The sequence below is a fragment of the Ambystoma mexicanum genome, chromosome 13 (genome assembly GCF_040938575.1).
Source record: "Ambystoma mexicanum isolate Mex_15411 chromosome 13, UKY_AmexF1_1, whole genome shotgun sequence".
In the NCBI taxonomy this organism is placed as follows: Eukaryota; Metazoa; Chordata; class Amphibia; order Caudata; family Ambystomatidae; genus Ambystoma; species Ambystoma mexicanum.
Window position 1 is genome coordinate 97,833,473 of NC_090938.1, and position 26,825 is coordinate 97,860,297.

General features: G+C 51.7%; 1 protein-coding gene across 3 annotated transcripts in view; it reads right to left on the reverse strand.

Annotated features, from left to right (window-relative positions):
• The window catches only part of PHTF1 (putative homeodomain transcription factor 1), a 596,971-nt gene that overhangs the window by 197,040 nt on the left and 373,106 nt on the right, over positions 1-26,825 (reverse strand). For all 3 annotated transcript variants that reach the window (XM_069633361.1, XM_069633363.1, XM_069633362.1), the window contains one exon: positions 16,624-16,779. In XM_069633361.1, coding sequence (XP_069489462.1) covers positions 16,624-16,779 — 156 coding nt within the window. The remainder of the gene's footprint in view (positions 1-16,623; positions 16,780-26,825) is intronic.

Here is a 26,825-nt window from a genome sequence, read left to right on the forward strand (position 1 = left end):
TCTAGAAGAGTGGCTATTTTATTTAAGAAGAACTTGCGATTCTCTGTAGAAAAAGTGAATATTGATACAGAGGGGAGATTAGTAGTAATCGGGTTGCAAGTGGAAAATAGGCTTCTAATAATCTTGAATGTGTATGCCCCTAATATATCTCAGCACACATTTTTGGAAAAACTGGATGATGTCCTAAAAGAAATGGTAGTGGACCAATATTAATAGGTGGGGATTTCAATACTATTTTAAATAAAGCATTTGATAAGCCCAAAATACCACTTTTTTATGCAGAAGATAGGGCCAGAAAAGGACTTTCAAAGTTAATGCAGTGGTGGTACTTGCATGATATTTGACGTAGACTAAATCCAGAAAAAAGCAATATAGTTTTTGTTCGATACTGCATAGAACTTCTTGTAGAATTGATTTCTTTTTAATCAGCAGGAACCTGTTTGGTGAAGTGAACGTGTCGGAAATGGTTGATGAGTTTTCCAATCATGCATATGTGAACTTGAAGTTAGACCGTTCGCAGCGAGGTGGGAAAACTGATCGCCAATGGCGATTTAAAACTCTATGCTGGATCAAGCTATGATGAATGCAAAATGTTCTTTAGACAAAATGATACATTGTAAAGCAGAGAGATTTATTTTATACAAAACAAAAATTTTGGGAACGTGATGAAAGTTCTGGAACATTATTAGCTGACAGGTTACGGGGAAGAGAGATGGGGAAACAGGTGCTTTTTATTTCAGAAGACAATGGCACCTTTCTGGGGAAAAAAGAAGAGATTTGTGGTACATTTAGAACGTTTTATGCATCATTGTATTGTGAAGAAGGATTTGTAGATAATCCTGAAGTGGCTAATTTGTTAGAACGTATTTTTATCCCTGAGTTAAATGATAGTGAATAGACATCTTTCGGAAGAAGACATTTCATTACAGGAAGTTATTGATTCAATGGAGTTGATGTCCCCTGGCCAATCCTCAGGGCCAGATGGGTACCCGATTGAATTCTATGTTGCATTTAGTGCTTCCCTTGCACCCTTTATGGTGGACCTATTTAGGGAGATTATTAATTCTAAACAGTTAGCCGATTCCATGAAAACTGCAGTGATCTCTGTGACCCCTAAGTGTGGAAAAGATCATTTGAGCTGTGGGAATTATAGACCAATATCTCTTCTAAATGCCGATGCCAAACATATGGCAGAGATTTATGCAGTGCGCATTAACCCTCTGTTGCCAAAGGTGATCGATCAAAACCAGGCAGGATTTATCTTTGGCAGAAATAGTTCTAATAATTTAAGAGAACTTTTGGATGTGGTACATTTAAAGTGCGTCTCTCCGGAACCGTACACCTTGCAACGCCTAAAAACACTTGCGTACAGGCGCGTTATGAATGCCATATCATAAATATCCATCTGTGTGTATTTGTGCATGTGTTCATGGGATTGCGTGATATTTCTTTTTGTCGTACTGCAGATATATGTTAATCGTCCTTAATGTATGTATGTCCACTAATGTATTGTCCCAGTGACTTCCATTTACTTCCCTCCACAACGTGGTCAGAATGTCCCTCAAACTCAACCCATTGTAAGAAGCTAACTGCTTCCCGTCAAATATGATTTCTTATCTGTTGTACGTTCTTTTGTCAACAGCTGTGAGAAACCTGAATGTATTCTCTAGAGTAGGACTCGAGAATCCCTTATTCAGGTGGCCAGGGAAAGGCTGGCGCTCTCAGAACCCAAATCTGGGGGTGGACGAGCTAGGGAGGATCACCTCGATGGGGGAACCTGGCGTTACACTTGGGAGAGTCTCCCAGGCGAGACGTGGTATTATACCGGGAAAGAACAAAAAAGAAGAAGTCCTTGAGGCTTTCATAGGTTGTACCAACTCAAGCTCCCTTTCACCCAATGAGTCTGCCTTACCCGAATCAAACCACCCCATAGACCTCGGTAAACCTATTAAGAACCCAAAATCCCTCATACTTCGAGGTCCCTCCGATTGTATTTTTTCTGCCGTGAGGGAGCCTTATGACTATCGTGAGTGAGTACAGTGAGAGAAGAAGTAGTAGTAAGATATCTATGTTCCTTCCATCGAAGCGGGGAGGAAGAGTGGGAGCATGTGAATCTAAGCAGATACAATCATCAGAAATGCTATTACGGTAAGTAATACATGTCTTCTGATGTTTCTGAATCTGCTTAGAATCACATGCTGTGCATAGACTAGCGAGCAGTACCTGGAGTTGGTGGTGGGAAGTGAGAAGGAATAGTAGTGAAGATCTTAGTATCGCTTGTCCCACCTGAGAAGCAGACTTAGAGTGAGTATCCAGGCAGTAGTGTTATGTAAAGGTGTGTACAGAACTCCAGGTTGCCGCTTTGCAAATGGACTCGAGAGGAACATTTGCAATGAATGCTATGGAAGCCCCAGTCTCCCAAATAAAGTGTGCTCTAGGATTGAAGGGCAGATCCCTCTTGGCAAGAGTGTAACAGAGTGTGATGCAATTGACAATCCACTTAGAGATGGCTGATTTAGAGACATGGTCACCTTCTCTACCAGCCGCCACTGAGATGGAAAAACTGGTCATTTTTTCTTAGTGGTCTAGTTCTTTCAGAAAATATGATTGCCCTGTGCACAGAGGGTGTGTGTAGGCTTCTTTCTGCCACGTTAGTGGGGTTCTGGAAAAATGTGGGTAGTTCTATTGATTCACATGGAACTTTGAAATGAACTTGGCCATACACCGTGGTGAGTGCACAGAACCACCTTGTCTTTGTGGATAGTGACAAATGAGTCTAGAACGAAAAGGGCCTATAGTTCACTAACTTTTCTTATTGAAGTGACTGCCACCAGGAAGGCGGTCTTGTAGGCGAGTGCTTTAAGGCTAGCCTTATGCATCGGTTCAAAGGGAAATCCCATAAGTCGAGTTAGTACCACATTTAGGTTCCACCCGGGAGCTGGGTTTGAAATAGGGGGATGAAGTCTTAACCCCTTCCATGAAAGCCTTGATTACTGGGATCTTGCACCACAAGACCTTTCTCTGGGACGTGGTATTCGCTGAAAGTGCGGCTAAGTGGACCTTCAGGGAATTAAAAACAAGACCCGATTCCAGTAGATGAGTCGGGTATAATACAATGTGTGTTGGTGAGCTGTCTAAAGGATTGATGCTCTTGGAATTACACCAGATGATGAAGCGTTTCCATTTAATGGAGTAGCATTGTCTGGTGTTAAGCTTTCTTGCTTCTTTAAGTATGTCCATGCATTGCTGAGGAAGCTGGAGGTGCCCGAACTGACTTCAGGAGCCAGGCCGCTAAGTTGAGAGTTTGCGGGTATGGATGGAGTGTTTCCCCTTGTCCTGCGATAGCATGTTTTATGGGCAAGGTAGTTTCATCGGAGGGGAGATTGACATCTCCATCAGATGGGAGAACCATGGTTGGCGGGCCCACATTGGGGCCACCAATATCATAGTGACTGGTTCCTGGTGCATCCTGTGCACTATTGTACACACATCGACTCCCTGGCTCCTGCCCTGGCTGATTTCTCAACTACTCCTTTACCACTGGAGTCTTCCCCTCCCCCTGAAGCACTTCCTTGTGCACCCTCTTCTTAAGAAACCCTCTGCCGACCCTTCCTGTTCGGCCAACTATCACCCAATCTCCATCACTCCTTTCCTTGACAAACTCCTAGAAAAGCTGGCCATCTCCCAGCTGAATCTTCACACTGAATCTGTCAGTTGTCTCCATGACCATCAGTCTGGCTTCAGAGCTGCCAGAAGTATGGAAACTGCTCTCCCGAAAATCCGCAAAGACCTGCTCTCCAACCTTGATTCCAACACCCCTGGTGTCCTCATCCTACTTGATCTCTCTTCTGCTTTCGACAGAGTCACCCATGCCATCCTGCTCAACCGTCTCCATGAGAATCACCGGTCAGGCCCTGGCGTGGCCGACTTCTTTTCTCTCTGGTCGACCCTCCCAGGTTCAACTCGGGTCCTTCCTCTCCTCCATCTCTATATCTACCTGTGGTGTTCAACAGGGGTCTAACCTCTCTGCCTGGCTGTTAAACCAATACCTGGCACTTCTTGCCCATGGCATTTCCGCGCTCTGCCGCAACTTTCAGTGCTATGCGGATGACACTCTGCTCCTTTTCACACTACCCTCAGCCACCTCTTCCTCTCTAATCTCCGATTGTCTGTCCGCCATCCAGGAGTGGTGTGCCACCAATGATCTCTGCCTTAATGCCAGTAAGACAGATTCTCCTCATCTGCACACCCAAACCCTCCTTCCCTATCACTCTCTGGCCGGCCTCTCTTGGCCCTCGCCCTGCTCCCACCTGTGAGGCTAAAAACCTCTGTCATTTTCGACTCCACACTCTCCTTCTCTCCTCACATCTCTGATGTCTCTAAGAAGTCACACTACCAGCTGCACCTCCTCAGAGGTATTCTTTGTTTCCTCTCCTTCCCCCAGAAGCTCACTGTCTCCAGAGCTCTGGTTCTCTATGGGCTGGACTATTGCAACAGCCTCTTTCAAAATCTGCCTGCTTTTATTCTCCGCCCTCTGCAACTCATCCAGAACCGGACTGGTATTTCGGTGCTGGACAGCCCCAGGGCAGGACAAAGACTGATATGTGTAGGATATTTCTCCTCTGTGAACGATAGTGAGCTAAAGACTTTGGGTAAGGCGCTTGTAACCAGGCCTCATGTCGGGCAGAGAGTCTCCCAGGACCCCCCCTTGTTATATACTACTGCTGGGGACCAAACGCTGTGCGCCATCTGCTGAAGGTGAGCCCCCCCCACCCTGTGAGAGATGCGTCCGTTGTGAGAGTGTCTCCTACTGCGTGGGTGGTGAAGGTCTTCACTTTCAAGAGGTTTTCCCTCGACCACCACTGCAGGGAGAGAAGAAGGGCTGCCGAGACAACCACTAGATTGTCCCATTGTCCGCTGGCCTGACACCGTTGGCTGCTGAGCCATTCTTGCATGGGGCGCAGGCGCAATCGTGCGTGTGGGACTAAATAAATGCAGGAGGCCATCATTCCTAACAGTCGCATGGCTTTGCATACCATCACCTCTCGACTGGCTACATATTGAGGTATCTGAAACAGCATGTTTTGAACCCTTTCTTTGGAGGGGAAGACGAGGACATCCGTCCGAATCAGAGCCCCCAGAAAATATTTGACTTGGCTGGGGTCTAAGGCTGGACTTCTTCTCATTTATTGAGAATCCCAGACTGAAAAGTAGATCTATCGTCTTCTGGGTGTTTTATGAGGCATGTTCCGTAAAAATCCCCCGTTATGAGCTAGTCGTCGAGGTGAGGATGGAACAAGTTACTTACCTGTAACTGTTGTTCTCCAGCATGGGTCTGGCATGGATTCACATGCTCATGACTATTCCCCGTCGTCAGGCTGGGAATCCTCGGTAAAGAAAAAATCAGTATCAGTTTAGTTTCTGATCTGTCTTTCTCAGTAGTAACCAATCACTGGTCTCTGGGTCATACTGCCCCCAGCCAATGACTGCCCTCTCCCTAAGCCCCGCCTCTGGCAGCCATCTTCAGATCTTCAGATTTGGTAGCACGCTAAGTGGCAGTATGACCAAGTGAAGAGCAGTAGAGAGGCAGGAGGGAGGGTTCGCATGTGAATCCATGCCAGACCCATGCTGGAGAACAACAGTTACAGGTAAATAATTTGTTCCTTCTCCAGCATGGGGTCTGGCATGGATTCACATGCTCATGAATATAAGAATACATAGCAGTACACATGCACAACCACGGGAGGTGGCAAGGCTCAACATTAAGCATTACATAAAACTCAACATTAAGCATCTCTTACCTCCCCACCAGGCTTCCTTAAGCGAACAGGTTGCGCAGCACTGCCTGGCCGACTCTGGACTCCTCCCTGGAATCCCAGTCGACGCAGTAGAATCTCGTGAAGGTGTGCGTCGACCTCCACGGAGCAGCCCTGCAGATGTCCAGCAGGGGCACATCAGACAAGAACGCCGTGGTAGCAGCGATTGCTCTGGTCGAATGGACTCTCGGATGGCCGGGCAACGGTCGGATTGCCAACCGATGACAATGCATAATGCAGCCGGAGACCCATCTGGAAATGGAAGCCTTCAAGAGAGCCTTCCCTTGGTTCACAGGTCCAAAGTTCACAAACAGCTGTGATGTCTTCCGAAAACTCTTAATTCGGTCCACGTAGAACTTCAGCGCTCTAGCCACATCCAGCGAGTGCAAAGTCCTCTCGGCCGGAGACGAAGGCGACGGGAAGAAAACAGGTAGCACCAAGGGCTCGTTGAGGTGGAAGTCCGACGGCACCTTGGGCATAAACGAGGGGTGCGTTCTCAGCACCACCCTCATGTCGTGAAAAGTCAAGTATGGAGGCTTGCAGGATAGGGCCTGGATCTCTCCCACTCGCCGTGCGGAGGTGATGGCCACAAGAAACGCAGTCTTCCATGAGCCTGGTCAGCACCACGTTGAGTTCCCACGCCGGGGCAGGGGCCTTCACCGGCGGGAACGATCGGAACAGTCCCTTCATAAATTCCTTCACCAGGCGATGGGACCACAAGGACGCCCGTCCTGTGGTTCTGGTGTATCGGGAGATCGCAGCCAGATGTATCTTGATGGAGGCGTAAGCCAGTCCAGCCATGGCCAGCGACAGTAGGTACGGCAGCACTTAAGGGGCCGTAATCCGTAGAGGGTTAATCTTCTGTGCACGGCACCAGACAGAGAACCTCTTCCACTTATGTCCGTAGAACTTGAGGACGCCCTGGCTTTTGCAAGGACCTCTCTGCAGTCAGCCGGGATATCGTATCCTCCAAACTCTGGCGCTGCAGGAGCCAGGCCTGCAAGTTCGGCGACTCCGGGTCGTGAAGAAGTATGGCACCTCCTTCTCTGGAGAGAAGATCCGTGTCCGTCGGCAGATTTACTGGTGGGGACGCTGACAAGTCCAGAAGGTCTGGGAACCAGATCTGCCTCGGCCACGCCGGTGCGACCAGGATCATCCTGCACCGGGACCTCTTGTGCTGGTTGACGAGTCGGAGCAGCAACGGCAACGGAGGGAACGCATAAAGGAACAGGACTTCCCAGGGGAACGAGAAAGCATCGCCCATGCTCCTCGGCTGCGGAAACCTGCTGGCGAACCTCTGGCACTTGGAGGTCGTCGCGGTCGCGAACAGGTCGAACTGGGGTTTTCGCCATCGTCGGAAGAGTCGATCCACTTGATCCTGACGTATTTCCCACTCGTGGCACGAGCGCAGCTCCCTGCTGAGTGAGTCGGCGATGGTGTTTTCTATCCCTGCCAGATTAAAGGGCACCAGAAACATCCCTTGGGCGACGGCCCAATGCCACAGATCCTGGGCTTCCTTGGAGAGGGCTGGGGGATCTGGTTCCTCCCTGCTTCCGGATGTAGAACATCGTGGTGGTGTTGTCGGTGAAAACTCTCACCACCTTGCCCTTAAGGGACGGGAGAAAGGACCCGAGGGCCCAGAACACTGCTCGGAGCTCCAGGATGTTGATGTGGAGCTTCTCCTCTGGGAGCCAAAGGCCACTTGCGTCAAGATCTCTGGTGCATGCTCCCCACCCTTCCAGGGAGGCATCCGTCGTCACCGTTATCTGGTGGGATGGGGTCTGAAAGTCTGTGCCCGCCATCAGATGAGCGCGGGTGCCCCACCACCGGATCGCTCGTCGGAAGGTCTCTTAGAGCGGAATCCCGTCCTCGAAGCTGCCCGTCGCTTGGATCCAGCGGGAGTCGAGGAACTCTTGCAGAGGGCGTTCTTGAGAAGAGTAAAAGCGGGCGGATCCATCTTCCCCTATCTCGCGCCCACTCACTGGAATGCCCTACCTCCCACTATCCGAGGGGAGGCCTCCCTCACCACCTTCCGCAAAACTCTGAAAACTACCCTCTTCACATAAGACCCAACACACCAGCACGAATACTTATCATACATGTTGTAACATACGTCCCAATGCAATATCTGTAACAGTACGATATCTCGTAGTATTCATAATGTGTTAACAATCGCTTTCATGCCTGTACCATGTAACTAAGTTATTGCAAGTAACAGCGCCTCAATGCCCCTGGGCTTCTTGCGCGCTATATTAATATAAATAAATAAATACGAAGCCTGCACAGGCGCACGAGATATATGCAGGAGGACATCATCCTGAGGAGGGACATGATGAACCTCACCCTGGCCACGTACGTGGTCAGTAGGCGCTGCACCTTGCCCAGGATGGCCTTCATCCTTTCTTCCGACGGTGAGGCCAGGCGCGCCACTTTGTCGAGCTTTGCTCCCAGAAACAATGCGACTTGTGACGGGACCAGGTTGGATTTGGGAAAGTTGATGGAGAATCCCAGGTCCGAGAGCAGCTGGACGGTCTTTGCTGTGTGATCCACGGCGAGCTCCCTTGTCCCTGCTCGGATGAGCCAGTCGTCCAGGTAGGGGTAGACGTGGATCCCCTGCAGACGCAGCCACGCCGCCACCTGTGCGAGGCACTTGGTGAACACCCTGGGTGCCAACTTCAATCCGATCGGGAGGGCCTTGAACTGGTAGTGCCGTCCTTGGACCACGAACCTGAGGAACTTTCGGTGACCTTTCAGAATGGGGATGTGGAAGTACGCATCCTCCAAATCCAACGACGACAGGAAATCGCCCTCCTCCAGCTGTCCCAGCACGTGCTGGAGGGTGACCATCCGGAATTTCTGTGCCTTGATGTATTTGTTCAGCCGTCACAGGTCCAGGATGGGGCGCCATCCTCCTGTCTTCTTTTTTACTAGGAAGTACCTCCAGTATACTCCGGAGCCCCGGAGCCTCCTCGGGACGAGCTCGATGGCACCTTTTCTGAGCAACGCCCTCACCTCCAAGAGTAGTTTAGGGATGCAATTTTCCTTCCCGACCACGGGTGGAATGCGCGGGCACTTTTTTAGAAATTGGAGGGCGTGCCCCTGGTCCAGGGTGTCCAGCACCCAACGGTCGGTGGAGATGGACTCCCACGCGCTGACGTACTTCGCCAGCCGGCCTCCCACCGGGGTGCTTAGGTGGGGGCCCGACCCCGCTGGCAGTTCAATCTTGCTTGGCGGACGCCTTGCCGCCTTGGCCTCCCTGGCGATGACGACGGCCCGCCCCCGACTTGCCTCGTCCTCTATAGGCTTCGTTGCGACGAGGAGCGGGCCGCTTGGCGGTACGTAGAGGAGCCACCGCCGAATCCCTTGGAGGCACTCTGCTTGACTCCGGCGCTCCGAATGGACGGCTCCGTTGCCGGAGAACGCCTAGGGCCCTAGCAGATCTGTCCGCCTTGATGGCTTGGAGGGACTCATCCACCGTTTTCCCAAACAGGTTGTTCCCATCGAACGGCATGTCCAGCACCTTGGCTTGCACATCCTGGCGGAAATCCGTCGCCTTAAGCCAATCTCGTCGTCTAAGGCAAACGCCGTTGCCTAGCTGGCGGAAACCGGTGTCGGCAATGTCCGTTGCCACCGTAAAGGCGGGGTCCGCCGCCACTTCGCCTTCTTGCAAGATCTCCAGGGCCTCGGCCCTCTTGTCATCTGGTAGGAAGTCCAACAGGGGGGCGATCTTGAACCATAACTCCCTGTCGTAGCGGGCCACAATTGCGAAGACGTTTGGCCGCCTTAATCGTTGTTGCCGCCGACGAGATAACTCGTCGTCCCATTGCGTCCAGCTTCTTCCCTTCGCCATCCGGCGGGGAAGTTGACGTTGAGACCGACGCCCCCCCCGCTTTCTTCTTGGCCGCCGCTGAGACGACCGAGTCCGGGGTAGGTTGTGCCCTAAGGCACAGAGGGGCCGCGTCGGGGACCCGGTACTTCTTCTCGTACCGATCCTTCTTGGCAGGTGTCGTAGAAGGGTTCTTGAGAAGGGCGAGACTCTCGTCCCAGATGTCATCCAGCAGAGGCACGGCGAGGACTAACTTCCTCCTGGCCTCGCGCCGTTGGTAAAGGAAACCTTCCTTCTCCTCAGGGCAGAGCTGAAAATGCTTGGATGCCCTGGCGATCATTGCGTGGAAAGATCCGATCTGATCGGACGGGGAGGCCCGGGCTGGTGATGGGAGCTCTGTCCCGTCGTCACCGCCATCGTAGTCGGTACCCGTCGTGGCCGTGTCTGTTCCCGTGTCATCCCCAGTGACGGGGGACGTGGGTAAAGGCCGAGCAGGCCGCGAGGTCTGAGAAGGAGTGGCTGGGTTGATCAGTCTTCTCTTGTTCGGGGGGCTTCCCGCCGGGACCAGCTCTGGTTCCTCCGCCAGACCTGGTACCCGGTCCTCTATCGGTGGTAAGGGCAATCGCTTCCTTATCTCTGAACATAAGGATTGTATCGCCAACAAAATGGCCGCCGAGTTATCCTGCGGCTCCGGAAGCGACGGCTGACTAGGACCCTCGCCAGTGCCGCCGTCACTCTCATAGTCACCCTCGTCGGGATCCCTCCCGTGGGGACGGGCCTCCTCGACGCCCTCATCGAGGCCTTCTAGGACTTCTGCCAACTCCTCCTCGGATGTTGTGTCCGTGTCCATGTCCACAATGGCCACCCCCCCTCTTTTTCCACCAGGGTCTTCACTGGTTTTTTTTCGATGGGTCTAAAAGAGGTTTCCCTCCGGAGGCAGGGAGACTCCGGGCCCCGAGGTCGCCTCCACTGGTGTAGCCTCCACAGGCTGCGCCAGGGCCGCCGCAACTCCCTCAATAGAGGCCTTGGCTGGGTGAATCAATGCCTTTACCGCCTTAGGCGCGTTTGAGGCCTTTACCTTGGGGGGAGGGTCACCGCCTCGCTCCCCCTTGGCCGAATCCTTCGAGATCGACCGGGGCCTCTCCAGAGGCTTACCTGGGTTCTCGGATTTCCTCTTCCCCGAACCAGAGCGTTGGCTCGTGGTTGATGGGCCGGGGAAGGAGCGCCCTGCCTGGCAGCCGAATAGGCCGACCGTTCGGCGCTCCCGGTGCCCGCGGACTCGCGGTGCTTTGCCTTCTGTTGGGCCTCCCATCGCCGGGGCGCCCTCACAGGACTTCATCATCTTCTTCTCACCTGACGGACTCCTTCCTTCCAGCCAGTTGGAGAGACAAAGGTGTCGGTCGCTGATTGTCCGTTCCGACATGTTCCTGCAAAATACACAGTCCTTCTCCACGTGCGCCTTGTCCTCATGAAATAGAGACATTTCGAATGCTCGTCCTCGAACACATTCTGTAGCTCGCATCCAGGGAAGACCCTGAACAGCTTTCCGGCCGTCGAGCTTCCGTTCTCCTGGGCCATGTTCGGGTAGGCCACAGAAACTTCTGGAATCCTCCAAGAAGCGTTACTCGACAAAATCTTCACCCTTGAGGGGCATAGAAAAATCCGACACGGATCCCCGTTAATCGGATGTAGAGACGGTGGAGCTTAAGGCTCTATTTGACCGAAAAAAATGAGAAATATTCTTTGAAAAAGCGCGATAACGCAGCAAAAGCTCGAGAGCTAAGCACGAGGACTCCCAACACTTGAGCGTGCGGTAAAAATCTGAAGATGGCTGCCAGAGGCGGGGTTTAGGGAGAGGGCACTCATTGGCTGGGGGCAGTATGACCCAGAGACCAGTGATTGGTTACTACTGAGAAAGACAGATCAGAAACGAAACTGATACTGATTTTTTCTTTACCGAGGATTCCCAGCCTGACGACAGGGAATATTCATGAGCATGTGAATCCATGCCAGACCCCATGCTGGAGAAAGACTGGAATTGACTGCCTGTGCAGGAGAGAGCCGCCGCTACTGCCAGCACCTTTGTAAATACCCTTGGGGCTGAGGCAATGCGGAAGGGAAGGACCTTGAACTGATGGTGCTTGTCCTCTACCATGAACCTTAGGTATTTTACGTGCACTGGCAACACTGAAAAACGAAAGTATGCATCTTTCATGTCCAGTGTTGCCATGTAATCCCCATGTCTGTAGAGGGATTACCTCTTGCAAGGTTATCATTTGAAACTTTTGTGGTTTGACAAATTTGTTTGCTGGGCGCAAGGGCACATGTTGAGATCCTTTTTGGGTACAAGGAAGTACACTGAATAAATACCCTTGTGTACCTGTAGAACATGGACAACTTTGATTGCGCCTTTTTCCTGCCTTTTTCCTGCAGGATCTCAACCTCTTGCAGTAGGATCATTAGATGTTCTGGTGACAAATGCCTGGACTTTGGTGGTCTGTATCGAGGTGGTCAGCTTAACTCTATACAGTAACTGTGGGTGACAGTCTTGAGCACCGACTGGTCTGTGGTAATTCCCTCCCACTAGAGGAAGAATGATGTTATCCGTCCCCGGACCAAGTCATTGTGGTGCTTCTACCCCTTCCTTTGCCACAGCGCTGTCCTCTAGACTGATATTGGTTTGAGGCAGCTGACCCCTGTCCTGAGGCCCATGTGTTTCCCGTTCCGTATTGATTGTGTGGGGAGCGTAGTAAAGATTGTCGGTGAAAGGAGCAGCGAGAGCTTCCACCTCGCTGCTGAAAAGGCCTTTGAGTTATCTGGTGTAATGACTTCAAAGTCTCATGTTCCTTCTACGCAGTTTCTAGTGCCTCATCTACCATTTTACCAAACAGGTTAGATTCCTCCACCGGATGGTTAATGAGGGACGCATGAGTTGCTGGTTTGAATCCCGAATTTTTCAACCATTCATGTCTCTTCAATAGGGTACCTTGGGCCAGCATCTAGGGTATTCTTAAGAATATTATGATTCACCTGCCTACCTTCCAACACAATCGCCAGCAGGCGTGACCGTGTTGGTTCAGGAACCTCTTGCAAGCCTTCCCGGAGCAGATTCCCCTATAGGTCGTTGTAACTGGTCAACAACGTAGTATTGTTGGCAATTCTGGTGGAATAGGCTGCCGCAGTAGTGACACGCTTCCTCAGGGCATACCAGTTCTTGTAGTCCTTGTCCGGTGGTGCCTCGCCCGTGGACAAGGGTACGCCTGCTCTTTTCCTAGTTGTAGTCACCACTAGGGAATCTGGGGTGGCATGTCCCTGAATGTAGAGTGGGTCTGTAGGTGAGGGGCGAAAAAAAGCCTCGCCCCGTGGGTTCACAGCTCTTGTTTGAGATGGTGTCGGGAAAGAAGGGGCGATACACCGTTTAATGGAGTTCAATAAAGGTATAGCCTAGCTTGCAGGTGGTTTCTCCTTCAGATTATCTTCCACAAGTCTGTCTTGCACTGCTTCTTGCGTGGCAATCTGAAAATTTGCTGCAGCTTTCTTCATAATAGCATTGAACACCATCTGGTCATCTATGGGTGAGGCCTGTCTAATAGGAGGACATGCAGGAGGATCCATGCACAATGTGTCTGATAAGGGCTATTGGCCGGTGAAAGCCATGGTGCATTATCCACTGGCTGCTCATCTCCCTCCCCCAATCTGGGGCCTGGTCAATAGGGCCCTCTAAAGGATCATCTACCTGTACTTAAGGGTCCCGAGGAGCCTCCTCTGGTTCCGTCAGGTCAAAAACCTCCTCATGAAGAGGGCAGGTGGTCCTTTGAAATTTAGATATAGTAGGGTATAGGTCCTCCTCACTAGGCTGTTTAGGCATGGTAAACCTTTCTGAAAAGTCCACACATTTTGGAAGTTTATTCATACACTCCTCAAACCCGTCTCTGGTCCATAAATATGAGCCAGAGGTGTCTCCAGGGGGGTGGGGTTGGGGGGCTCTTCTAGGGGGTCTGAGTGCTTAGGCTGTCGAGAGTTATCTGAAAGAGTCTTAGCCAGGGGCTGGGGACCTTCAGAATAGTCTTCCTGCCTTTCTCAGCATGTGGAAGTGTCCGTCGGCGTGTGGACGTGTCCCTCGACCTGTCTTAAGGCCCATTTGCCGCTGAAACGATATTCACAAGACTCTCGTGGATGGTCGGCATATCTGGGAGGGATTTAGACTGTTCTAGCGGCTTCGCCGTAGTTTTTGACGTTGCCAGATCTTTCTCTATCGGCACGCTCTTAAGAGGCATCTCAATGCTCTTATGAATCTTGGTGCCGACATACTTGTCATTAGGGTGCCCGGACACATGCCACCTAGGCTGTTGTGGGGAGGGCCGTCGACCCTGTGGATCAGTGGGTTCCGTCGAAGAAATCGGTGTACCCTTTGGCGTCTTTGACTGTCCCAACAAGTCTTTCAAGGCAGTTCGGGCGGTTGTGCGTTTACCTTTATGAGTAGTGTGTGCGTCCCTGTCGCCGGGGTGTTCTCCCCCTGACCCCTGCCATAGCAGAACCAGTGGCTTGCCTGCCAGGGACAGACGACTCGGAGCGTGGCTGCTCCGAAAATAGGTTGACGGCATCTGTGTCGGAGCCACGGCTGTCATTCAAATCCTTGTCACTCTCGTGCTTGTGGCAGCGAAGGAGCGACGCTTGGCCTACATCATGGCGTAGGCCACCCACCATTTAACTTGCCATTCTTTTATCGTCTTAGGACGTAAGAGCTGGCAAGACCGACAGGAATCCTCGTGGTGATCTCTGGTGTGTGTGTCCTTTCAGGGATATTTGCCTTTACAAGAAGGGCAAAATTTAAAAAAGGTGTCCTGTCCATAGCTCAGGTTTATAGAGACAGCAAAACCAGAAGGGAAAAGAGAGGGGAGAAGGAAATACATTCTTGAAAAGAAATAGAGCCCAGGACCCCACTCACCCTACTGTGGAGACCTGGCCAGAGGGCCATGGCCACACAGTCGACCGGAGCATCAGCCGTCAAAGTCTGGAGTCGTCTTCTGCAGTCTTCGGAGGTGGTAGATAAGTAGTCGTCGATAAAGGGGATGAATATATAAATGAACGGAGGTCGTTGACAAAGATATTAATTAGCAGTTTTACAAGCTCTGCATAAGGCGACAAGCTAGCTGGGCAGAAAAAAACAATCTGAGGGACCTCAACACGTGAGGGATTTTGGGTACACTACACGTCACCTTAGGGATACTGTTACAGGCATGCCCTTGTCGAAGTGCCCTTTCGATCTCAGAGTACAAGACGCAATACTCCGCGATTACACTAGATGTCCGACTATATGCACATCGTGTGATTCTAAGCAGATTCACAAGCATCAGAACTTTTGAAATCAAGCCATAGTGAACCTGATGGAGGGAAACTGACATTCGAGAGGGGTCTGAGCCTGGAAGAGGGGGGCCCAGGGGTGGAGCATCATCACTAACTGAAATCAGAAAGGAACTTTTGTTAGTCATTTTGAATATATCAGGCCTTCGGCAGCAAGAGATTTAAACATCGAAGGTCCCGATATCGCAAGGAACATTTTGTGGATCTGAGCCCGGAAGAGGGGGATCCAGGGGTGCAAGGTCATCACCCGCCATGAATACGGAAAATAACTTTTGTTTATTATTTTGAAACACATCAGTTCCTCAGAGCCAAGATACTTTTTGTAGAAAACAAATAACCACCGAAGACCCCGATCCCTGAGAGCAGAACTGTTGGCCTCTGCTGGGAAAGCTTGAGCGTGTGCTGTGCTCCAGAATCCTACCTTGACCAGTGCTTAAAACGTGGGGAAGAAAAACCCTGACTGCTGCAGCCTGACTAATTATTTGTGAACACTTGCTTCTTGCGTATGAACATTATCCCACACTTCTTTTTGTATTTAGCGAAAGGATTGGCAATAGGTTTTTCTTAGTATAGGCCCTTTCATTTGACAAGACACCCCTAGGACTGCCTTATTATTGGTTGATGGTTGAAGCTTATTCCTCATCTTAGATTTAGGTTTAGATTAGGTGTTTTTCCAACCTGCATATACAGTTTAATAAACGCCCTTGTAATGTGATCACTAGTGTCTTGTCTTTACTGTTGCCACCATGAGTTCCTTACACAACAGAAGTGATTTGGTCCTCCTGCATATGAATGAATAAATAATAGTACGAGTTGGATGTGTGTGTAGTGTGGGGGCTACTAGTGGGTGCTGAGACGTTTCTTTTTTCGAGGGGGGGTGTGCATGGTTTGGGGGTCCAGTTATGTTGGTAGGATGGTATGCATGTTTTTGCTTTTTGCATCGTGGACCTCTATTTATGATGGCTGTGGATGAGTTGGAGTTTGTTGGAAAGCATGGTGTGCGCCAAGGGAACTTGTAAGTGCAACCTATGGGATTCCAAAATGGGGCATAATATTAACCCTAAATCAGGCAGTAAATTTCCATTGCCGCTCTCGCCGTCTCGAGTTCAGCCGCTCTTATTGCCACAGTTTTGCCCCATGTAACTCGTTGCCCTCAACCTGTCCCTTTGACCCATCCAATTCACTCTTGCACACTTTTTAAACTTCCTACTTACCTCGTCACTGCATTGGCACATCAGTCCATGAGACCCCACCTTAACCTGGGTACTTAGAGACCTTAAATGCTCAGAGGCGCAGACCGCCAAGATGTGCAGTTATGCGCATGCCCGGGATCTTAATATCAGACATCGCCAAAGCCTCCTTGGACCAATATTCTATTATGCTACATTGTGCCTGCACAAGTGGCTGGCATACATGAATGTGTGGCGCTGCCAGGAGAGTGCTCATGTGAACCACCCACAGACCTATTTAGCAATCTCACTCTCGACCACCTTATAATGAGTGGTGGGGCACTACCCATCCTCCATTATTGGTGGGCCGCATCTGCATATTGGCGTTTGTCAAACCATGGCTGATCCATTTACAAGCTCATCGCACAGATAATTACATTGTTGATACCTGCTCGGTCAGTAGAATAGACACATTACTGTACTTCCTGATAGTTTCTGATCCCAGTGAAGTTAAACGCAGCAGGAAAATTAACAGTGCTGTTTCCCAGATCAACAGTTCCCAGTTATAAACAAAGCTTAGAAACGTTGCATGTCCGTGAAGGACCTGTAAAAGAAAGAACACAGGATCAGTAAAAGGACAGAAGCTTTGTCCTGCATACATATCAAAGGCAAGCAATTCTAGTTACCCGTTTCGATTCTGGAAATAGCTCTGCATCAGTGCACTAACAAAACATTTAACTTGCCTTTGGAAAACATTTTCTAGTAAAATTCTGCAGGTCTTCGATGGAAATACTTCCAATCCAACTATGTAAGGCTTCAATTAAAGACAATGAGCTTTGGAGAAGCAATGAAAGCATAATCTAGGTAGCATATATCTGACATTCCCACTCTCGGTCTGTGAAAGTAAACCAGGGAGTCTATTTCTAAGCACACTGAGATTTAGCAAGCAGAGCAGTTGAGCCATTACTTTCTGCCCTAACTGTCTTGATCGTCACCAACTTCAAAGAACCAGGACACCAAACAGAGTAAATTGGTGAAATGGATGCATGTCTTTACTTCTTCATTTACCTATCATTACATCTCTATAACTTCACTTCTTCTGTCTTTCACTTCGTCCAACATTCACTTCATCATTACAGGGTGGAAACCCCGCCCCCCCCCAACTCTCCCCTTCTTTTCTCGCACATATTCTTTCCCTTACTCCCTTGTTACCAACCTTACCATATTCTTTGCTACCTTGACAATGTGAAGATGAAGACAAAGCAAAGTTCAGAAAGAAGTAAACGCATGAAGAATTAAGTCTGACGAAGTGAATGTTGAAGAGCTAAGTGTAGAAGACATTTTGTAGGCGAAGTAAAGGGGGGCCTACCGATGAAGTCAAACCCTTGGCAGATCAGCAAATTATGAAGTGTGATGAAAGGGTCATCGGCCCAGTTCAATATATTTTACTATGCACAACAGGAAGGGTAACGAGAACACCAAGTAGATTACAGCATAGATAGGAGACATTCATTCTGAAAAGGTTAAGACTGGGGTTTGAGACCCTTCACACTCTCACCAGGTATTATAATGTGGATGAGAGCATATTCTCTCCAGTAATGAGTCAGAAATCCTGGTTTAAGAGTGCAACAAATGTTTAATTGTGTAGCCAACACGTGTTTCAACCCTCAGGGGTCATTTCCAAGGCTAAACATTGACAAATAGATGCAGTAAACATTGGGTGGATCGCCCGATAGTGAGTTTTTCCAAATTGTGGTTAGCTTTGGCTGCATATACCATTGCAGTGTGAATGGTTGGCAATTGGAGTATAATTCATACATTGCAAGTAAACAATCATTGGAGTAGTGGAGAGTCAATTGTGAAACAGGGACACATGGTCGTAATAACATTGTTGCTGGAAGTATATACAGTTGTATGAGCCATGGCATTCGGAGAGGGAGAAAGGAAGCAAGTTAGGTGTTGGCTGGTGACCACCCTGGGAGGGGGGCACACTGATAGTCTATTGGTGAACATGGAGGTACGAGCAACCGATGTGAGGTTGGTTGAGACCGATTTGGTAGTCTTAGCCTGGTTGGGTGATATTGTATGTAAATATGTGCTCTCTAAGGCGCTTTGGATTAAGGCGCGATATAAATAACACATTTGTCACGTGAATATTCCACGTATTCTGCTATCCTGAAGTAGCCTGTGAGAAGGGAAGAGGAGGTAAGTATGTTTGAATCCCCATCTGGGTTGCAAGTGCAGGATGGGGTGTCCCAGGTTGGGGGTGTGTAGGATTGTGTGTCTTTGAACGAGGTGTGTGTGTGGCCCAAGGGGCTGGTGACCTAGGGGTGGTGAGAACGTGGGCCTTCATATTACAGGGATCCCACGTGAACCTGCAACTAGGGTGGGAGGGCCACTGAACTGATTGCACTGGGATCACAGGTGTTTGTGCATAGCTACCCCTGTTGCAAGGCCTGGTGTACCAACGATTGGTACAACCCGGGTTGAGGTGAGGGGGCTCCATCAGTTAGCCCCAGTGGTAAATAAAGAAGGTGTGTTGCGTCTGCCAACGTGATATGGCTGACCCCAGGGCGCCGGCCATTGAAAATAACGGTGGTCAGTCTGGAAGCGAGTCCGTAAGTAAATGCTGATGGTTGACTCAATTGTGCAAGAAAATAAACATGGGCCCTACGGTATGGGAGGCCGAGGGGCATAAGCTTGGAGGTGGGTTTGTTGTGGGTCCGGCCGGAAAGCACCTTTCAGGTGCTCCCCCCCCATTAGCATGCCGGTGACAGGGCGGGCATCCAGGTCCCCAATACAATGGGTGCCCACTGCAGAAGGGAGGTGGCAGGGGCAGGTGTCATCAGTTAGTCCCTGCCCCTGACGCCTCACATCAAAGGCCCCCCTCCCATCCAGACAGACGTGGAGACAAGGGGCCTTTGATGTTCAAAGAGGGGCTACCTAGCCCATCTCATTCCGTGCCTCTCCTCTACCAGGCACCACCGTCGCTGGAGTCTTGATCCAGCTGCCATTTACTAAGCGACGTTCGACTTGGGAGCAGAAACCACTACAATCAGGGCTTTCTCGTTGACAGTGAGGTCTTCATTTCACCAAGGCAGCCACTTGGTGCTGGCGGAGAAGCAGGAGAAAAAGACTGCCCAGGCTCTGCATAATTGCAAGCATCAAGAGAGGAGCTGGAGAAGTGTGAACAGGACCAATTGGAAAATAGCAGCAAGGTTTCCATTTAACAAAAAAAAATTCCAAAACACTGGTTGGCTGGCGAACCAAATTAAGAATTTTATTTTTGCAAATGTTATCCTCTACACGCGTTTCACCACTTATCAATGCAGTGGCTCATCAGGAGGTAAACTGTGGATTTTTATTCAAATTTATTTGGATTCTTGTCTTTAAAGATTTCAGTTCTGTGAGGTTGGTTTCCCATGAGATTTAATGAGGTCTGTCTTCACAATTTAAAGTTTTTACTTCAGAGTTATTAATGGGGCAGTCACTAAATATCTGTAGCTTCTCTATTGCATAAGATTCTGGTCGGTAATCCGGACTTTTTTCCATTTACCCTGACGGACCCTTGAAAGACGAAGCAGAAGGAGAAGACAACCCCAGTGATTTGTTAAAGTCGGCATCAAGATTTTCATTTCACTCAGGCGGACCCGCGAATATCAGGAGGCGAGGAAAAGCAAAGACCTCCTTTGCGCAGTTTTAATTTGGAGCACAGGCAGCCACACAAAAACAGAGACCCCCTAATCGTGAACCTCAGAAGTGAGCGGGGGAAGGACGGACTTATCTCCAGCCCCTCGGGCACTGTTGCAGGCATCATTGCTGCACACAAGCAGCCGCGGTTGTTTCAGCACAACAAAGGAAACAGCGGCAGCCCACGGGCGGATCATAAAAGTTAAGACAGCTTTGGAAGCAGGACGACGCGGAGCATCCGCACAGGGAGAAGAACAAGCAGCCACAGCCATTTCAATAGCGGAACCGAACCCGGCATAAGAGGCTGATATGTTCTTTTGGTAGTGAAATGAAGAGGCATAAGAGGCTGACCGGCCCCCGCAGGGGGCGCTAGAGGGACAGGGCGCCGGTCATGCCTCTCTTCTTTCTTTCCCCCCCCTTTTCAAGGAGGCGGAAGGGGGGGTTCCTTTGGGGACACCTGGCTTCCGCCAGGTCGCCCTGGGGGCACTTATAAGGGCGGGAGCTGCTGGCCATCAGCCCTTGTCCCAGCAGCTCCCGCCTGGTGTGAATCCCCACCCACCCACGCCGAAGTATAGAATCATGGGCAAGCATGTAGAAGGTCGTTCAGGAGTTTGGGGTGCTGAAAATACAGAAAATACAGACAGACCTGTAGTAAAAACAGGACCAGGATGAGGCGGTCGTATCATCAAGTTTTTGTTTTTTTTTAAGTGTATATAGCATGAGTATTGAAGATAAGTTTAGTGTGTTGTATGATTTGTTTCTAATTCCTATTGTTTTTGTTGCAGGCGGAGTATCGGGACGGTCCTAGCCTATGAGGAATTTCACGCTGCAGCGGCTCGGGATTGGCCGGGCTCGAGCCGATCCCTCGACGGGCACCGACTTCCTTCCTTAGGACGATAGGCCAACAATCTCCTGGTCAGTGCCCCTGAGTGTCTCACTGGTGTACCAGTGTGCTGGAAGTAACCAGCAGTTTGTCAGTTTGGCCAGTGGCTAAAGAGGTGACAGTGTCACCCGTATCTGACTGTTTGTAATGTGGCTGGGACCGTCCCAAGTTGTCTTGCTCCTAATAAACTTTGACCGTGTGTTTTTCCAAACTTTAAAAAAGTTGCCTGTGTAATCATTTCAGTGTTTATTGTACTGACCAAAGGAGGTGGGGGTGTCCAAAGGAGATCTCCCCGCTAAGTGTTTTCTCCACCGGCAAACAGGCAGACAAGGGGGCACGCTGCATTCCGGCAACAAGGCAGTCTAACCTTAGGAACGTCTGCATTATAAGCAATTGTAAGCCACTAGTCCGGGACAAACAAAACACTTGGCTTGCACACAAAAGACTCCCATAAGCTACCCACAGAACTTACCCATCGCTGTGGGGTTAAGGTGGGAGCAGTCTGCTCAAGTGGACTAAAGCCAGTTTGTTGCAGGGCAGTGGAAGAGTTCATTTCACTACCAAAAGAACATATCATCGGTACAGTACAGTCCCCCACCCTGTTTTGCTGACAGCAGTGAGTGTAATACAAGCTGACACAGCAAGCACAGGGGGGTTGAGGACTGCAGGCCACAGAAGGAGTCCCAAAGCCTCACCAACAATCAAGACAAGGATGGCCGACTATTTCACCCTAAAGGAGAAGCAGCTTCTGGAGTGGGCCAAGAAAGCTGAAGCAGTCCACGGCATGGACTTGGTCCAGAAGATGGCGGAACTAGCAGCGGCCAATATCGATGTGGAAGCAGACAAAGCATCCGAAGGAAGGGACGACAACCAAGATGAACCAGCGGAACAGGAGCATCCAGCGAAGAAGAAACGGCGCATGGACGTCTGCAGCATGCCAGCCTCAGCAGATGCCCACCCCGACAGCAAAAGAAAAGCCAAATCAGGTACTGTGAAAAATGACTTGGGGCCAATGTTAGAACAATTTTTAAAATGGCACAGAGATGGGGCGCTGGGAAAAAGAAGAGAATACAAGAGCTCCAGCAGCGAGAGTGACAGCTCTGACACAGTCTGATTCAGGGAGCGAGAATGGAAAAAGTTATTTACCTGTAACTGTTGTTCGCCAGCAAGGGTCTGGCATGGATTCACATGCTCATGAATATTCCCCATCGTCAGGCCGGGAATCCTCGGTATAGAAAAAAAATCAGTATCCGTTTTGTTTCTGATCTGTCTTTCTCAGTAGTAACCAATCACTGGTCTCTGGGTCATACTGCCCCGGGCCAATGACTGCCCTCTCCCTAAGCCCCACCCCTGGCAGCCATCCTCAGATTTGGTAGCACGTGAAGTGGCAGTATGACCAAGTGAAGAGCCGCAGAGGGGTAGGCGGGAGGGTTCGCATGTGAATCCATGCCAGACCCATGCTGGAGAACAACAGTTACAGGTAAGTAACTTGTTCCTTCTCCAGCATGGGGTCTGGCATGGATTCACATCCTCATGAATATAAGAATACATAGCAGTATACACATGCACAACCACGGGAGGTGGCACAAGGCTCAATATCAAGCAATACAACAACTCAACATTAAGCAACTCTTACCTCCTCACCAGACTCACCTTAGGCGAACAGGTTGCGCAGCACTGCCTGGCCGACTCTGGACTCCTCCCTGGAATCCCGGTCGACGCAGTAGAATCTCGTGAAGGTGTGCGTCGACCTCCACGTAGCAGCCCTGCAGATGTCGAGCAGGGGCACACCATCGCTCTGGTCGCATGGGCTCTCGGACGGCCGGGCAGCGTTCTGTTTGCCAACCGGTGACAGTGCATGATGCATCCGGAGAGCCATCTGGAAATGGAAGTCTTCGAGAGAGCCTTCCCTTGATTCACAGGTCCAAAGTTCACAAACAGCTGTGATGTCTTCCGGAAACTCTTCGTGCGGTTCACGTAGAACTTCAGCGCTCTAGCTACATCTAGCGAGTGCAGAGTCCTCTCAGCCGGCGACGAAGGCGACAGGAAGAAAACTGGCAACACCAAGGGCTCGTTGAGGTGGAAGTCCGACGGCACCTTGGGCATGAAGGAGGGGTGCGTCCTCAGCACCACCCTTGTGTCGTGAAAAGTCAAGTATGGAGGCTTGCAAGACAGGGCCTGGATCTCTCCCACTCGTCGTGCAGAGGTGATGGCCACGAGGAATGCTGTCTTCCACGACAAACTTCAATGGCACTGAATGCATAGGCTCGAATGGGGCCCCCAAGAGCCTAGTTAGTACCATGTTGAGCTCCCACGCCGGGGCAGAGGCCTTCACCGGCGGGAATGATCGGAACAGTCCTTTCATAAATTCCTTCACCAGACGATGAGACCACAAGGACGCCCGTCCTGTAGTTCTGGTGTAACGTGAGACGGCAGCCACATGTACCTTGATGGAAGCGTGAGATAGGCCAGCTTTGGCCAAAGACAGTAGGTACGGCAATACTTGAGGGGCCGTAATCCGCAGAGGGTTAATCTTCTGTGCCCGGCACCAGACAGAGAACCTCTTCCATTTGTGTCCGTAGCACTTGAGAGTTGAGGATGCCCTGGCCTTTGCAAGAACCTCTCTGCAGTCGGCCGGGATGTCGTATCCTCCAAACTCTAGTGCTGCAGGGGTCAGGCCTGCAAGTTCAACTCGTGATGAAGAATGGCGCCTCCTTCTCTGGAGAGAAGATCCGCGTCCGTCGGTAGCTTGACTGGTGTGGACGCTGACAAGTCCAGAAGGTCCGGGAACCAGATCTGCCTCGGCCACGCCGGTGTGACGAGGATCATCCTGCAATGGGACCTCTTGAGCTGGATGACGAGCCGGAGTAGCAACGGCGGGAATGCATAAAGGAACAGGCCGTCCCAGGGGAACGTGAAAGCATCGCGCATGCTCCTCGGTTGGGGAAACCTGCTGGCGAACCTCCGGCACTTGGAGTTCGCCGCCGTCGTGAAGAGATCGATCTGGGGTTCGCCCCATCGTCGGAAGAATCGGTCTACTTGATCCTGGCGCAGTTCCCACTCGTGGCACGAGCGCAGCTCCCTGCTGAGTGAGTCGGCGATGGTGTTTTTATCCCTGCCAGATGGAAGGGTACCAGAAACATCCCTTGTGCGATGGCCCAATGCCACAGATCCTGGGCTTCCTTGGACAGGGCAGGGGATCTGGTTCCGCCCTGCTTCCGAATGTAAAACATTGTGATGGTGTTGTCGGTGAAGATCCTCACCACCTTGCCCTTGAGGGACGGAAGGAAGGACCTGAGGGCCCAGAACACTGCGCGTAGCTCCAAGATGTTGATGTGGAGTGTCTTCTCCTCCGAGCACCAAAGGCCTCTCGCGTGGAGGCCCCCGGTGTGCGCTCCCCAACCTTCCAGGGAGGCATCCGTCGTCACCGTCACCTGGTGGGCCGGGGATAGGAAGCCTGTTCCTGCTGTCAGATGAGCGCAGACACCCCACCATCGTATCGCCTGACGGAACGTTTCGTCGAGCGAGATCCTGTCCTCGAAGCTGCCCGTCGTCTGGATCCAATGGGCGTCGAGGAATTCTTGCAAGGGCCGCATCCGAAGTCTGCAATGGGGCACCAGATAAATGCAGGAGGACATCATTCCGAGGAGGGACTTGATAGACCTCACTCTGGCCACGTCCGTGGCCAGTAGACGTTGCACCTTTCCTAGGATGGTCCTTATCCTTTCCTCCGACGGAGAGGCCCGCCGCACCACTGTGTCGAGCTGTGCTCCCAGAAACAGGGCGACTTGCGACGGGACCAGGTGGGATTTTGGAAAGTTGATGGAGAACACCAGGTCCGTGAGCAGCTGGACGGACTTTGCAGTGTGTTCCACGGCGAGCTCCCTTGTCCTTGCCCGTATGAGCCAGTCGTCCAGGTAGGGGTAGACGTGGATCCCCTGCAGCCACGCCGCCACCGGTGCTAGGCACTTGGTGAACACCCTGGGCACCGATTTCAATCCGAACGGGAGGGCCTTGAACTGGTAGTGCCGCCCTTTGACCACGAACCTGAGGAACATTCGGTGCCTCTTTAGAATAGGGATGTGGAAGTAAGCATCCTCCAAGTCCAACGACGACAGGAAATCGCCCTCCTCCAGCTGTCCCAGCACGTGCTGGAGGGTGACCACCCAGAACTTCTGTGCCTTGATGTATTTGTTTAGTCGTCGCAGGTCCAGGATGGGACGCCATCCTCCTGTCTTCTTCCTCACAAGGAAGTATCTTGAGTAAACTCCGGAGCCCCGAAGCCTCTTCGGGACGAGCTCGATGGCACCTTTTCTGAGCATCGCCCTTACTTCCAACAGCAGTTGAGGGACGTGATTTTCCTTCCTGGCCACGGGAGGGATGCGGGGGCACTTCTTCTGGAACTCGAGGGCGTGCCCCAGGGCTAGGGCGTCCAGCACCCAACGGTCGGTGGAGATGGACTCCCACACGCCGACGAACTTCGTCAGCCGGCCTCCCACCGGGGTGCTTCGGCGGGGGCCTGACCCGACGGACGGTTTAATCTTGCTTGGAGGCCGCTTTGCCTCCTTGACGACGACGCCGGGATCCACCCGACTTGCTGCATCCCCTGTAGGCCTCCTGCGACGAAGACTTTGCCGCTTGATGGTAAGTGGAGGAGCTGCTGCCGGCTCCCTTGGAGGCACCCTGTCTGCCTCCGGAGCTCCGAAAGGACGGCCGTCGCTGTTGGAGCACACCCAGTGCACGGGCCGTCTCCGTGTCCGTCTTCATCGCCTGAAGGGATTCATCAACCGCCTTGCCAAAAAGGTTGTTCCCATCGAAGGGCATGCCCAAAACCTTGGTCTGAACGTCCTGGCAGAAATCCGTCGCCCTGAGCCATCCGCGTCGTCTCAGGCAAACGCTGTTGCCCAACTGACAAACCGGTGTCAGCGATGTCCGTAGCCACCGTAATGGCGTGGTCCAAGGCAATCTCACCTTCCTGCAAGATTTCCAGGGCCTCAGCGCTCTTGGCATCCGGTAGGAAGTCCAACAGAGGGGCGATGTTGAACCACAACTCCCTGTCGTAGCTACGATGGCCAGGGGGTTGGCCGCCTTGATGGTCGTCGCTGCAGATGAAATGACCCGTCGTCCCATCGCATCCAGTTTCCTACCCTCGCCGTCCGGAGGGGAGGTTGAGGTCGAGGCCGATGCCCCCCCGCTTTCTTCTTGGCCGCCGCTGAAACAACCGAGTCCGGGGTAGGTTGTGCCCTAAGTCACAAGGGGGCAGCGTCGGGGACCCGGTACTTCTTCTCGTACCGGTCCCTCTTCGCAGGAGCCGTGGCAGGGTTATTGAGGAGGGCGAGCCCCTCATCCCAGATGTCATCAAGAAGCGGTACGGCGAGGACCGTCTTCCTTTTAGCCTCGCGCCGCTGGTAAAGGAACCCCTCCTTCTTTTCCTCGGGCAGAGCTGGAAGAGCTCGGATGCCCTGGAGATCATTGCATGGAAGGATCCAATCTCGTCGGGCGGGGACGCCCGGGCAGGGGGCGACGGGGGGCACGTCCCGTCGTCGCCTCCGTCGTCATCCGTACCCGTCGTAGTCGTGTCCATGCCTGTATCATCCCCGTGGGTAGTGGACCGGGGGGAAGGCAGAGCAGGCCGCAGAGGCGGGAGAGGAGGCCTAGGATGCGTCGTCCTCCTTTTAAGCAGTGGGCTCCCCGAAGGTCCTGGCTCCGGATCCTCCGTCGGGTCTGGCTCAGGCTCCTCCGTCAGGGGAAGGGGCAACCTAGTCCTTATCTCCGAGCAGAAGGACTGGATGGCTGACAAAATGGCCGCTCAGGTGTCCTGCGGCGCCGGAAACGACGAGAGCGAGGGCTCTTGAGGAGCCTCGTCTGCGTCACCGTCGCCCTCGTCGGGATCCCTCCCGATGGGCTGGATCTCCTCCACGACTTGGATGAGCTCCTCTTCAGAGGTCGTGTCCGTATCCATGACGGCCACCACCCCCTCACCCCCTTTTCCAACGAGGACTTCTTGGGGGTCTTCTCGATGGGCCTGAAAGACGACTCCCTCCGCGGTGGCAGGGAGACTCTGGTACCTGAGGGCA